The sequence below is a fragment of the Mustela putorius genome, unplaced genomic scaffold (assembly GCF_011764305.1).
Source record: "Mustela putorius furo isolate JIRA1106 unplaced genomic scaffold, ASM1176430v1.1 tig00004039_pilon_pilon_pilon, whole genome shotgun sequence".
Taxonomy (NCBI): Eukaryota; Metazoa; Chordata; class Mammalia; order Carnivora; family Mustelidae; genus Mustela; species Mustela putorius.
Genome location: NW_025422174.1, coordinates 2,361,913 through 2,376,498, shown reverse-complemented (window position 1 = coordinate 2,376,498; position 14,586 = coordinate 2,361,913). Strand labels below are relative to the sequence as shown.

Genomic DNA, 14,586 nt, shown 5'->3' with positions numbered 1-14,586 from the left:
GCTATGATTGCCTGGATAGGAGTGCTGAAAAGGAGACAGTTTTCACACACACAAATCCAAATAAAAACAGTGAGTAAAAACACAGTACATAGACGGGGCCCTGTTGTGTGAAGGACAAAGGTGAAAAAGGCCAATTTAGGGTCAGCGGGGCTCACACGTTTTGCATTTCACTGTAGAAAGCTGGTTAATAACCACGAGTGCCAAGTAGAGTGTTAGCAACATTATAATTGGTATTGCAGTTGTCGTGCTCTGCTGAGATGCGATCCATGTAGGATTCCAGAAATGTGCTACAGAGGTGTGGCTGGCTACAAATCTAAAGATTTATTTATTTATTTGGGAGAGAAAGGAAGAACAGAGAGAGAGGGAGAGAATCACAAGCAGACTCCCTGCTGAGCAAGGACCACCCCCCACCAACGTGGGGCTCGATTTCCTGACCCTGAGACCATGACCTGAGCCCCAATCAAGGGTCAGATGCTTAATGGACCGTGCCCTCTGGGAGCCCCCCCAGTTGACCCATGTCCTGGGGGCCATCCCCCTCCCCACACCCGGACAAGCTCCTCACCAGGCATCTCTTCTCCACAGTGAAGCCCAGGGCCCCCGGGAACCTCACGGTTGACCCCAACGTCTCCCACATGTGGCTGCTGATGTGGACAAACCCATACCCTACCGACAATCACCTGTACTCCGAGCTCACCTACATGGTCCACATTTCCAATGAAAACGACCCCACGGACGTGAGTGTGTGCGCCGGGGAGCTTCTCCACAGCCCTTGGGACTCGGGCGAGTGGAGACTCAGGCCCTGGGGCCCGACTGCAAAATCGGGGACGTAGGGCTCGACCTCCACCCTGGCCCTGTGCTGGGTTCAGTCCTTTTTCACGGAGAGAGGAGGCCCAGGCTCAGAGCCTCCCACCCCCACTGGACAAGTTGAGCCGTCATTTCATGCTGTCCCTCAGTCCCCGTGACATTGACCTTGTAGGATGCTAATGGCATCCGATTCGGGCTTTGCCATCACGGCAGCGATTGTGAGCTTGCTTCTTAAATGAAGATAGTGACAGGTTTTTAAAAGGGAGAGCTGATGGACAGCAGACTATCCAGGAGATACCAGCAGGGGCTGTATGCAGCGGTGGGGGGCTTGGCTCCCTTCTGTTTCAGTTTCCAGTGGGGACAGAGCTCATTTCCTGCCGGCCTCCTGTTCCCCTCACACATTCCCAGGGAGGGACAGCATCTGAACCCCTCAGAGCTGGGTTCGGATACCTGCTTCCGCTCACCAGCTGCATGATCCCGGCCATGCCGTGTAACCTCCTTGTGCCTCAGTTGTCTCATCTGTAGTATGGGTCTCACAAGAGTACCTACTCCCTGGGCTACCCAGAGTGCCGAGTGTATGAGGCGGACAGGCTCTCCCGCCCGGCGGCCAGTGCGCCGTAAACACTGTTCTTTTCTCCTGAGCGCCACAGGCCTCGGAAAGCCCCATCTGCCGTGCCCTCCCACACCTTGGTCTAGAAGTCATGACGTCAGACCCTCGGAGGGCCCCCTCTGAGGCACGCCCCGTGTCCGGGGACCCAGGCTGGCTTGGCTTCTGCCAAGGAGCGGGCTCCTCACGTCTTCAACTCCCACATCAGCCTCTGTGGCTGCTTCCTGTCTTTCTGCCCCAGCCAGGGAGGGGGAGGGGGTGTTGATTCACATCTCCCGGGCTCTCAGGTGTGGTTTCTCCCCTGGCATGGGGCCTGGGTGTCGGTGGGGGCGGGGGGCGGTCACAGAGCAGCCGGGTGCTCACAGCAGAGGCCCAGAAAGCGTGGGACGAGGAGCAGGTTCCGTTTTGGAGCTAAATCCCCGCCCCGTGTCCTGGGAAGTGCAAGGCTTATTAAGAGGGGAGAGAAGGGGGTGACCTATGGGGGCCAAAGACATGTTCCTTATTTGCTCCTGGTTCCCGGAATCTGTCCCGCCCTTGGCTCCCTGTTCTTAGTCTGTACTGGCTTCATTTTTAGGCAGGTTCTTGCCTCCTGCAGTGGCCAGTACATCCACCAAGAGCTCCATGCTCCAAGCTCGCTACCTGCTCGAGCCACAACAGGAAAAGTTCCTGTCGCCGGAGAGTCCCAGTAGAAGTGCTGGTTGCCTGGCTTGGCTCACGGGCAAATCTCCGAACCCAGCCCAGCCTGTGGGCAGGCAGGAGCGTGCGGGTGCTGTGCTCTGATTGGCCAGAGGCGAGCCACGTGCCCTCCCCTGCACCTGCAGGTGCGGTCAGCCCCACCTGAGCCAGACGGCTGGAGAATGAGGAAGGGGAGGCTCCCCAGAGGGAACCCCGGGAGGGAGGAACGGGGACAGGGACGGCTGAGACCCACTCAGGGGCAGGACCTGGCCCCGAACTCCGGCCAAGGTGGGAGAATTAACCAGCATATCCAGGCCCTGGCTCCGTTGTCCCAGACCTGCTCCGGGCTGCCCAGGGCCTCGGAATTCTGGGTCCAGCTTCTCTCGTTGTGGGGCAGAGGCCGTTGGGACACTCCTCACCCATCGCTCCGTACCCCGGGGACAGACCCGACCTGTGCCATTCCCCTCACTGGTCACTGGCCAGCGCTGATCACAGGCGAGGGAATGGGATGGCCGCGATTGGTCCGAGGATTAGCCAATGAGGATTAAGCAGTGAGGATGAAGGCGGGAGCGGGCCCCGAAGCGCACCTGTCCGGATGGTGATGGCGCGGACGCCGGATCCGCGTCCAGCCCCGCTTGCCACCGCATAGCACGCACCAGCTGTGGCTCAGACTCGATGCGACCCACCCCTTTTTTAAATTTTTTGGTGGTATGATTGACATACAATAGTGTATGCGTCTCAGGGGTCCAGCAGAGTGCTTTGACGTTTGTGCCTGTTGCAAAGGGATCCCCACCCGGTGACCAATGACCTACCGCCTGTCCCCCTATGGAGGGAAGAGAATATTAGTAGCTGCGGGCCCCGCGCTGTACGTTCCTTGGATGGGCTCAGTGGGAAGGAGACGTCTTAGAAATCGGCTGTGGGATTTGAGGGATAAAGCGACTCAGGGTCCTGGATGGTTTCTGAACGAGGTTCTACAAAGGACGTGGAGTTTTATCGTGGGCGTGGAAGGGTGTCTAAGAGCTTTCTAGATCGGGAAGGTAGGCTGCATGGAGGGAACCCCACGAGCGCAGGCGTGGAAGTACAAGGAGGCAGTGAAACCCCGGGAGGAGTATGGTGGGGGGGACATGAATGCTATGTTCATGGTCGTAAAGGTTCCCATTTCCTGCGTGCCTGACGTGCTCGGCTCGACCCGGATCTCTGTCCACTGGAAAGCCTTGCAGGTGGGAGGCTACTGGTCTCTCCACTTCAGTGACCAGGAAACCGAGGCGTGGAGAGATGGACCGACTCACCCAGTGTTGCTGGAAATGGCAAAGCTGGGGTCGGAAGCCGGGATTTGAACTCCAGAGCCTGTGCTGTTTGTCCTACCTCAGATCTTTCTCTCAGGAGTGGCTTCCCAAACACCGGGCCTCTTGGCCGAAACAAAAGCCACAAGGAGTTTCTTGCAAGCTCCAGTTTCTCTTCCGTTTCTTAGTAAAATATTTCCCAATCCCCTTCTCCTCTCCAGACTATACAATTCCTTTGGAGAACTAGGGCCAGCTGGGACTTCCTGCTTACTCATATTTAGAAAGAGAAGAAGGCTGTGAGTGAGTGTCCTCCTCTTCCTGCCTCCATTCCCTCCTTCGGCCCCCTCCCCAGCCTCAGCTCCGCTGGGAAGCTCTGCGACCTGTTGGGGCTCTGTGCAGTCCCTCCCCTCAGCTCACTTTACACCAGACCCTTTCTCCAGGCGTGCATCCAACCTGCACACAGAAGCAGAGCTGCAAAGGGTTGGGCCTGGTGGGGAGAGGAGCCCCAGGCAGAGGATTTGGGCTACTCCCATGCCATCGGAATCAACATGGAACCCAGAAGCTTGTTTGTTTGTTTGTTTAAATAAAAGTAATACTTACATGTAGTTAAAAAACTCAAATGGTAGGAAAGGACTTAGAATAGTAATATGTTTCTCTTGTGACCCCACTGTGCCCGTCTCCTGGCAGGAGGGGAAGGAAGGCCGGGTTAGAGCCAGCAAGTGGCCTTGGAGGCATGCATGCCCTTCCAGAGAGTGATGCATGGACAAGCAAACGTGTGTTCATCACGTGTTAGCTTTCTCTTGCTATATAATAATATCACCACGAATGTAGCTGTGTTAATCAGCACGTGTTCTGTTGACCCACAGTTTCTAGAGGCCAGATGTTTGGGTACGGCTGAGCTGGGACCTCGGCATGGGCTCTCGCCAGGGTGTGGTCAAGGACTCGGCTATGGCTGTGGTCTCATCTGAGGCTCGACTGGGGAAAGATCTCTCCTGAGTGCCAACTGTGATGTTGGTGGCACTGTTCCTTCCAGGCTGCTGGACTGGGGGCTGCAGGTTCTCGCTGGTCCTTGGTGGGAGGCTGCTCTCGGTTCTTTCCCCGTTGTCTCCTAGCCAGCCGGAATTCTAGCCTTACAAGATATAACCCCATGCGTGTGGTCCCTACCTACCCATCATTTTTGCCTCACTCTGTTGAATAGGAGCGGGTCACAAGCCCCACCCACACTAAAGACGAGGGGAGTACACACAGGGGTGTGATACAAGATGGGATTCCGGGGGCCCTCCGAGAGTCTGTGTTTTTTTTTTTTTTTCTTTTTTAACTTAAAAGGTGACCAACAGCACATACTAATTTTCATTACCTTTTTTGTTGACTAACAGGTCTTAGAAGTCCCTTCCCAGAGATTCTAGGCCAAAGTTTGGGCTTGAGTGTGAAGGCTCCAGAGAGCCCCCAGAGAAGAGAGAGGCTCAGACTTTTTCTGTGCTGTAGAAAGGTCTCTGTTATGCTTCCTCCAGGCCAGGCGCTGTCCTCCGTGTTTACCTGCATTAACCCTCACAACCGCCCTGGGTGGGGTATGGACTTCTATCACCACTATTTTGCAGAAAGAGGATATCCAGGTCTAGAGAGATTATGTCACTTCCCTAGGGTTCCACAGCTAGAAGGTGGCAGTAGGGACTTTTACCCTCAATTTACAGATGAGAAAGCTAAAACTCGGGTTGCCCCCATAATGTGTCATGGCTGATCAGGGAGCCTGGGCGGGGAGGGGGTGTGGCTGGGTGTGGCTAACTCCTCCCATTGTAGAGATGGCAGAGAAAGACCCGAATCAGAGGAACAACCAAATGCCCGGGCTGATGGCTCTTCACCGCTGTGGGCAGCTGGTCCTTACCTTCTCCACCGAGCTGACGCACTAACGTGCCCCTTTCCTCCACCAGTTCAAAGTCTATAATGTGACCTACATGGAGCCTACCCTCCGGGTGGCAGCCAGCACCCTGAAGTCTGGCGCTTCCTACAGCGCCCGAGTGAGGGCCTGGGCCCAGAACTACAACAGCACGTGGAGCGAGTGGAGCCCCAGCACCACGTGGGTTAACCGTGAGTATCCACAGGGAGGCGAGGGCAGGCGGACCGTCTGCTCATCCCTTCCATGCCGTGGCTAGACGTCTGCTCCAGCGGAGCATCCGCGTTTCCCTTGTGTCAGGTGCCGGGATGACTGGCAGACTGGTGCAGTGGTCAGGGTGGGCACGCGAGGCTGCGGTAACAAATGAGCCCACGGCTCTCTACAAACACCGTAGGAATGCATCTCTTGCTCATGTAACACCCAGCATGAACCTAGCTGGTTTGGGGGGGGTTTCCTCCCTGTGGTTCCCTCACTCCCTGGGATTCTTAACCTTTGCGTGTTTGTGGACCCCTTTGGCGGTCTGGGGAAGCCTGCGGACCCTGTCTCAGAATGCTGTTTTCAAATGTGAGAAATACAGTATGTGGAATCACAAGGGGAAACTAACTTTATTGAAATGAGGTTATAAAAGTATCTAAAATATATTTGTTGTCGACGAGTATACGCTGCTTTATTAGCACCATAAAAATCAGACCGAGTGGTGCTGCTTGTACACGCTGTCATTTCAGAGTAGATGAGCACAGGTGATATTTTTGTTGATTTCTATTTGTGCTGAGCGGTTGATGAGGCCGTTAGGACTGTGCTTTCTCTGTCCATCGAGGGCACGGAGGGATGGGAAGGGGCAGCAGGAGAGAGGGCACGAGGGAACTTTTGGGAGCAGGTGACCGTGAAGTGAGCGAGAAGTAGCCATCGGTGTGCGGACACCAGCAAAGGTCTCCAGACGGGCGTGCCGTGTTCTGAGCGCTCATGTCAATCCTGTGACATAGCGGTCCGTTAACCCCAGTGTACAGATGAGGCGTAGAGAAGCTGGGTCACCAGCAAGCAAAGGACAGGGTCAGGCTTTGAACTCTGGTAGTCCAGGTCCAGAGTCACTGCTCCTGACCTCTGGGCTTCAGGAAAGAGAGAGCAGCAAGTTCAAGATCCTGGGGCAGCACTGGGCTTTGGAGGAGCAGGGGGACAGTGAGGCGGCCATGTGACAAGGGGATGGAGTGGGAGGGCTTGGTGGCAGCCAGCTCACGCAGGGTCTCAGGCGACCGTTTCCTGAGGCTTCAGTCTCCTGGAGGCAGAGAGCAGGCGGTACCCTGCACAATGCGGGCTGACGGCTTCCCTCCTGTTCCAGACTATGAGCCCTGGGAGCAGCACCTGCCACTGGGCGTCAGCATCTCCTGCCTTGTCATCCTGGCCGTCTGTCTGTCCTGCTACATCAGCATCATCAAGTGAGTCCTGGGCTCCGGCATGGGATGCCACCAGGCTGGCCGCCCCGGGGTATGCCGTGTAGGTGGGAAGCCGCCTCGGGACCTTTCTGCTTCCGGTCCCTTCGTTCAGCTAGAAGTATTTTTTTTAGGCAGCTGCTATTCACAGGGCACTGAGGCAGCAGCCAAGGGCAAGGCTGACGAGGACCCTGTGCTCCTTGTGGCGAGACAGAAGATGCCAAGTCAACCAGGAGCCATAGCTGGTTTCCAGAGCCATCTGTGTGCAGAAGGGAGTTTACCAGGGTCTAGGGGAGAAATGTTTGGGGTGCCGTGTTGGATGGGGGGGCCAGGCCTGACAGGGTGGAAGGAGCTGGGGAAGGACCGTCCTCCGGCAGCAGCGAGGTGGGTCACCCTGGGTACCCAGAGTGAGGTCCACACACAAGGGGCACGTGGCAGTAGACAGAGGAATGCTGGGCCGTTGCCACGGCGGAGTCTGCAGATCTGGGTTCGGATCCTGGCCTTGGAGTTGGGTAGCTTTGTGGCCAACGAGAGGCTGACCATCTTGGGTCCCTCTTTTGTGGGTTGAAGGAGCATATTTCATGAGTCCTAAGAGTCGCAAGAGAGTGCTGGGTCACAGTGGGCATGGAGGGTAGAGGAGCCTTGTTTCCGGTGAGCTCAGATGCTTGGAATCCCAGTGTCTCACGGCCTCAGCCCTCCCATCTTGGAAATGGGTCTGGTGAGCCCTCACCCCACAAGGCTTAGCGATGGCTGGGGACTCGGGGGTCTCGCGCTTTGGGTCCCACACCCACAGCAGGTGCACAGGGAATGGAGGCTCCCCTCTTCTGGTCTCATCACTGATGGCTCTGCGCGGCCCAAGGCAAGTCTTCTCCCCTTCTCTGAGCCTCAGTTTCCCCTCACCTGACCCCCCTGCCCCCGCCAGGAAAGCCCTTTCCCAGGCGTCACCGTGGCTCGCACTGTACCCCCAGTCGCCTCGCGCAAGTTCCCTCCTCGGAGAGGCCTTCTTGGATCACACTCTCTGTTCCCCTCTTCCCCACCGTCTTTATTTTTATCCATGACCCTGAAGAGGCTATGGCTGATGTCTGTCTCTTCTAGAAGGTCCGTTCTGCAAGGGCAGGGATTTTCTCGTCTCCTTCACTGCTGTGTTGCTGATACAGTGAGTGGCACGTAGTAGGTGCCCAGCAGAGGTGGGCTGCCTGACCGAGTGGAGTGGGCGAGGGCCGGTCAGAGGCATCTGAGAACCTCTCCTCCCGGTGCTGACGCTGGGTGGCTCCAGCCAGACCCGGACGGAGAGAAGGAATCTGCTTCTCTCTGGGTCTCCTCAGCTTCATCGCTGATGGGGGAACCCGGAACTCTGTCCTGATTCCGTGGGGCTCGTTCCTACCGAAGACAGAAGTGGCCACGTCAGGAACTCCTCCTCCTCCTGGAGCACGAATCTGAGAGTCATGCCCACAGTCCAGCTGCCACTGCCCTTCTGGGATTCGGGTTTCTTCCTCTGTCGAGTGGGATTAGGGCAAGACATCCAGGAACTAGTCAGTGTGGTCTCTGAGCCTGTCATGGAAGAAGCATCAACCCGGCCATGATGTCCAATACCTCTTCCTTTTCTTTTTCAGGATTAAGAAAGGATGGTGGGACCAGATTCCCAACCCAGCCCACAGCCCCCTAGTGGCCATAGTCATCCAGGACTCACAGGTAGGAGCGGGGGCCGGGGATAGTGCTTGGACTGCCTTGGCAGGAGGTAGGATTCAGAGCAGCTGGGATCTTAAGGATCCCAGGTGGCTTTTGGAACTGCCCACCGGAAGTCAGGAAGATTCCAGGGTTTCAGCAGCTTCGCGTGGTCAGTCACTAGGAGCCCAGAGGCCTTCACTCCCCGCCCCTTGGCTCCCATGGGTACTCTGTTCAATTGGAGTGGGCTCCTCTGGGTTGGTCACTTGGATTCTTACGTCCCTTGGGAGGAGGTGACCCGTGAGGTCACCTCCGTGTCATCTCCTGGAGTGGTGCCTGTACCAAGACAAAAAGCCACAAGGTGAGGGAGATGGGAACAGGCTTCCTGTGTCTTCCCCTTATGAGCAGAAAACTGCCCCCAGGACACTGGCAAATCTCTCCTCAATTCTCATTGGTCTAAATGGTGCCACATGCCTGTTCCTAGAGCATTCCTGGGTAGGGGAGTGGGAACACCTAGAGACCAGCCACGAGCTGGGGGTGGGTCAGCTTCTCCACCAAGGCCACCGTGTGGGCTTTCCCTGGGCCATATCAGCATTCTCTAGGAGGGAGGGTAGGGAGGTGACACAGGCCACGTCTAGTACAGAAGAGCCGAGTGTCCTCAGTTCTCCAGAGTCGCTCTGGAGTCCAGAGGGGCTGGTTTTGAAACCGAGTTCTGCCACTTACCTGCAGTGTGGACTTGGGGAAAGTTGCTTCACTTCTCTGAGCCTCAGTTTCCCTCTTGTGGGCTATCGTTGTGCCTACCTGATGTTGGACTTCATGGAGACAATAGACAAGATGTCTATCACAGGGTCTAGCACAGAGAAAGTGCTGTTCGTGTATCAGTTAGCTTTGCTGTGTAACAAATCAGCCCACAGTTCAGAGAGTCAGAAGGACAACCACTGACTTAGGCCTTGCTTGTGCAGGTAAGCGGTCCGGGCTCCATGCAGTGGTGTGGGTAGAGGGATCGGGGCTGGGCCCCTTCCCAGAGGCCTCCGTCAGAGATCTGGAAGTTGTCTGCCTCTCACCCGGAGCATGGGGGTGACTAAGCCATGTCCGTCATCGTGCTGGCTGGCCCAGTGTCGCTTCGAAGGCATTCTCTTGGCCAAAACGAGTCACCTGTTGAGGACAGATTTATGTGGTAGGAGGAGCTTCAGAAGACTGTGGCCGTTTTTACCATCAGTGCTAGCAACTTAGTACCAGGCAGTCTCACTGATTCCCAGGATGCTGAAGCTCGGAGAGCTACAGTGACCGGACCGGACTGGACCTCCGGCCAGTGTGATGGCAAGCCTTACGGCCCTTCTGCAGCAGACGCTCACCAAGCTGTGTGCCACGCTCAGCTGTAAGGCCTCTCCACCCCGTTTCACTGGCTGTCTCTCTATTTTAGGTGTCACTGTGGGGGAAGCGGTCCCGAGGCCAGGAACCAGCTAAGTGCCCGTATGTATACAAACTTGGGTCATAGCCTGTGTGGATTTGGAAGGGTTTGGAATTAGGGCAGTGGGCCCACCTTAAGAGTGGGGTCACCCCCCCCACCCACCCAACCTCCATGTCTGCCTTTTCCTCCTCAGCCTTCAGCACTTGTCTTGTGATACTGGGCAGGAAGAGGGATGGACTGCGGAGGTGGGCATGGTGGCTGAGCCCCCTGAGTTTCACCAGGGGGTCAGGCCTCGGCGAACCCCCTTAGAAATGCAGTCCGGCCTGAGTAAGGCTGATAGAGGTTACAAGCCAGACCGTGATTACAATGTTGGTGTAATTACATACTGGTTGGCAGAGAGCCGCCATCTTCAATCCTTGAGTATCTGGTCATCACCCTGGCCTCCCGTTGTCTCTGTCACCTCTAGCTCCTCCCCCAGGGCCTCCTGGACTGTCGGACTATCACGGTCCAGTCACTAAAGGGTTGATTGCTGGCCCAGCAGGGGGCTCCAGACCATGGTCATTACTTATGCTTTGGTATTGACAGATATTTTAAATTGATAAGTATTTTAAATATCATCATCCCTGTCAGAGACTTTTCCTTGTTTGGTTATGTGTGGCCTCCAGAAATCCCAAAATAAAACACAGGCCCTGCCTGCAGGGAGCTCCCAGGGTAGTAGTGGAGAGAGACCAATAGATTACTGATTATGAAGCCAGGAGGCCTGTGTGCAATAGATAGACATCAATCCGGAACAATTTCAGAGCTGGGCTTTGACGGGTCAGTAGGAGTTTTTCCTGCAGAGAAATCGAATCCTGACCAAACGTCTCTCTGCTCTCGCACGCAGACACTGGAAGTCCTGTCTTACCAAGCTCCTTCCCTGTTTGCTGGAGCACAGCATGGACAGGGATGAGGAGTGCTCCAAGACTGCCAGAAATGCGCCTTTCCAGGCTCCTGGAAAATCCGCATGGTGCCCCGTGGAGGTCAGCAAGACGATCCTCTGGCCAGAGAGCATCAGCGTGGTGCAGTGTGTGGAGCTCTTTGAGGCCCCGGTGGAGAATGAGGACGAGGAGGCGGAGGAAGATAAAAGAAGCTTCTGCCCATCGCTCCAGGACAGCGGGGGCGGCTTCCAGGAGGCCAGGGAGGACATCGCGGCCCGGCTGACAGAAAGCCTCTTCCTGGACCTTCTTGGTGGGGAGACTGGGGGCTTTTGCCCGCAGGGCTTGGAGGAGTCCCGCCTTCCTCCTCCTTCAGGAACTGAGTGTGCTCAGAGGCCCTGGGCTGAGTTCCCGGGGACAGGGCCCCAGGAGGCATCACCCCGGGGCTGGGAGCAGCCTCTGCACCCCGAGTCCCCTCCTTGGGCCCCTCTGACCCAGAGGCCGGCCAGCCCGGCTTTCCCAGAGATGCCCCCCGTCGTCACAGACAACCCCGCGTACCGCAGCTTCGGCAGCCTCCTGAGCCAGTCCGCAGCTCCCGGGGAGGGGGACTCTGACCCAGAGCAGACTGAACGGCCCGGGGAGGCGGACCCCAGCGTCCCCTCCACCCCCCAGCCCGAGCCAGGGAGCTGGGAGCAGATTCTGCGCCAGAGTGTCCTCCAGCACCGGGCGGCCCCGGCCCCTGGCCCCGGCAGCGGCTACCGGGACTTCGCATGCGCTGTGAGGCAGGCCGCTGTCCCCAATGCCGGCGGGGTGGCAGGCTTCGGCCCTTCTGGGGACGCGGGCTACAAGGCCTTCTCCAGCCTGCTCCCGGGGACATCTGGGGACGAGGCCAGCCCTGGGGACGGGAGCTACAAACCCTTTCGGAGCCTCCCTCCGGGCGGCTCGGGGGCTCCCTTCCCTGTCCCCCTGTTCACCTTTGGACTCGATGTGGAGCCACCACGCGGCCCTGGGGACCCGCCTCTCACAGACAGCGCCCCAGAGCATCCGCGTGCAGAGCCAGCAGGGAAGGCAGGGGACAGGTACAAGACCCTGCTGGCCCCGGAGCCGGCCACAGACGCCCTCAGGGACGACCTGGCCGGCAGCATCGTCTACTCGGCCCTTACCTGCCACCTGTGTGGCCATCTGAAACAGTGGCATGGCCAGGAGGAGCGTGGCAAGGCCCACGCGGTGCCCAGCCCCTGCTGTGGCTGCTGCTGTGGTGACAGGTCCTCGCCGCTGGGGAGCCCCCTGAGGGCCCCAGATGCCTTGCCAGCGGGAGCTTCCCCGGAGGCCAGCCTCTGTCCAGCCTCCCTGGCACCCCTGGGCGTCTCGGGGGAGGACAAGTCCTCTCCGTCCTTCCGGCTGGCCCCCGGCAATGTGCAGAGCTCAGGCCAGGCCCCCGGAAAGGTGACCGTGCTGTCCACAGAGCCCACGTGCACGAGCGCTTCTTAGGGGTGTCGTCTCAACGCTGCCGTCCGCAGGGGAGGACTGTGCCTGCCACAGCTGGAAGCCAGCCCTGGAAGGTGGCTGGGCTGGCAGAGTGATGAGGGACTTGGGAGACCCCAGTCTGAAGTGGGGAGGTGGTCCGACGCAGGGAAACAGAGACCAGACCGCGCGCCCCAAATCTCCCAGCCTTGGCCTGGGCTCAGCACATCCCGTGGGAGTGGATGGCGTGCGGAGCGGGCCGAGGCAGCTTCAGAGATCGGGAATTCCTTGGGAACCTCGGCTTGTGCGCCAGCCGTTGGCCTCTTCGTGGGTCCCCAGCTTGTGCAGGGTGCTGTTCCTGCCATGCCCCCCGCCCGCTGCGAGGCCTGCTTTGTGCACCTCCTCACCCTGGAACTCCTGTCTTGTCCGGTTCTGGGATTAGCTGCTGCTGTCCCGTGCATTGGACGCCGAGCCCAGAAACGGATCAAGCCAGCCAAGGGGGAAGGACTTGGAGGCCTTGGGAAATGGATGGGTATTGAAGTCGGGGAAGGGTCCTCATTGGCCCAGGGGTGCCCATTCACCGAACAGACCTCCTTTGGGTTGACACTGGAGGCGGGATCTGGGTTGGGGGGGATGGGGCCCTTCATTAGGAGTGGGCGACAGACACAAAGGGACACAGACGATTGTGGCCACCAAGTTGCCGTCAGGTTCCCACATGACCGTTAAGACTGGGGGGTGCTCCGGGGAAGCAGGGGATCCCCAGAATAAACACAGCCAGCCACTTTGGGGCCGCTCTGTGCCTGCAGCCACGGGAGGCCAAACGGAGGGAGTGGCCCCCCCTCCACGGACCCAGCCTCGCGGGCAGTCCGGACGGGACGGTCCACACCAGGCACACTTCGCCTGCACATTGACCTGCCCCCTGGGTTGAGTAATGCTTGTTTGCATCTCAAAGATTATTTTCTCACCTGGTGTGTCTCAGCAGGGGACGGTGGAGCAGGAGGCCGTGGCTTTCTGTATAAATAAAGGCTCTTTATCTCTTCCCCGCCCTCCTCCCCCCTTTATTAAACAAACATACTGCTAGACCTGGTCGAGAGCACTTTATCTGTTGTATTTAACTCATTGGCTCTTCCCGTCCACAGGAATCGAGGTCCAAGAGCTTAAGTAACTTTCTATCTCAGCTGGGGTTCCTCGGAGACCAGGATTCAAGTGCTGGTCATTGCTTTAGGAGGTAATTCGAGGACACTTTGCTGGGGGGTGGGGAGCGGAGTCAGGGAAGGTCAGGAGGCAGGAGAGGGTATGTTCCCCAACAGAGCTAGGTCAAGGGCTGTTTCCAGGGACTCATTCTCCAGCACTCCGGCTGCTCCAGGAAACACGTGCCCAGGCTGAGAGTAAAGAATATTGGAGCAGCCTTTGGCACATCAAAGAGATGCAGACTGAGTATTGCCAGCAGCTGCTACACTTTGCCAGGGTCCCACAACTAGTCAGTGGCAGGCTCGTCCCCGTCCGTAGCTGAACCCAGGCAGTGTCTCCATTAGCCAGGCTGTCTGGAAGCGATCCCAGGCCGACAGCCAGGCCGATGGCATGAGGACGAATACACAGGATTTAAGCTCTATGTCGGTGATCACTCTGGTCTCTGAGTAGCTACCCTGATGGCCACACTTGCAAAAGAGGGGGCTCGGTTGTCTGAGGTTCCTTTCTGTTCTGGCATTCTACACAGTGCATTGTTCTCTGCATTAGGCAAGGAACCCCAAGGCATTTAGGGGATGAATCCCCAGACCTCTTCTTTGCTACAGGCCCTTTATCCTGCCCAGACCTTGGCTTTCCCATTCGTAAAACAGGAAGGCTAATCAAGCCTGCGTCCTGGGGAGATCCTGGAGATAGTCTCCCTCCTCCTCCTCACCTTCATCATCTCTCGGGCTTCCTCCAAACTTCCCTGGGGGGGGGGGGTCTCTGAGGGCTCCAGTCACCCTTGGTTAATGCTGATGTGGGAGCCCTACAGCCTCCTCCCTCTGTCCCCAGGCTCTCCCACTTAGGCCCCCTCTTTCACTGGTCAGGAGTTCGCAGCCTGGACATTCACTCCTTCACCCGAATGTGTATTAACTACTCCCAGAAGGTCATTTAGTAATCCAAGGAAACTCAAAAATTCAAAAACTACAAGCACGGATCAGAGTTTGAGTTTAGGTTTGCAGGAAGGGAATCAGAAGGAAGAGAGAAAGGAAATGTTGGCTCAAAGAACAGTTTCTGAAAGGGGAATTTTGTAGCAAGACAAACAAATGTCCAGCGCAGCGCTGTCGGGCAGAACTTTCTGCTACAAGGAGAGGGTTTCATGCTGTCCACTGCAGTCCACGTGTGGCTGGTAAGCACCTGAAATGTGGCCAGTGTGGCTGAGGAACTGCTTCTTACATTTTATGGATTTAATTGATATTTAAATGTAAACAGCCACCC

General features: G+C 57.3%; 1 protein-coding gene across 6 annotated transcripts in view; it reads left to right on the top strand.

Annotated features, from left to right (window-relative positions):
* IL4R (interleukin 4 receptor) overlaps positions 1 to 13,223 on the top strand; it is a 35,235-nt gene extending 22,012 nt beyond the window's left edge. For 5 of the 6 annotated variants that reach the window (XM_045072452.1, XM_045072451.1, XM_045072454.1 and 2 more), the window contains 6 exons: positions 583 to 734; positions 5,298 to 5,454; positions 6,597 to 6,693; positions 8,301 to 8,379; positions 9,776 to 9,825; positions 10,647 to 13,223. In XM_045072452.1, the coding sequence (XP_044928387.1) occupies positions 583 to 734; positions 5,298 to 5,454; positions 6,597 to 6,693; positions 8,301 to 8,379; positions 9,776 to 9,825; positions 10,647 to 12,168 (2,057 nt within the window). In that variant the 3' untranslated portion in view covers positions 12,169 to 13,223. The remainder of the gene's footprint in view (positions 1 to 582; positions 735 to 5,297; positions 5,455 to 6,596; positions 6,694 to 8,300; positions 8,380 to 9,775; positions 9,826 to 10,646) is intronic. The other variant, XM_013046532.2, reaches the window with a different exon arrangement.
* The last annotated feature ends 1,363 nt before the right edge of the window (positions 13,224 to 14,586 follow it).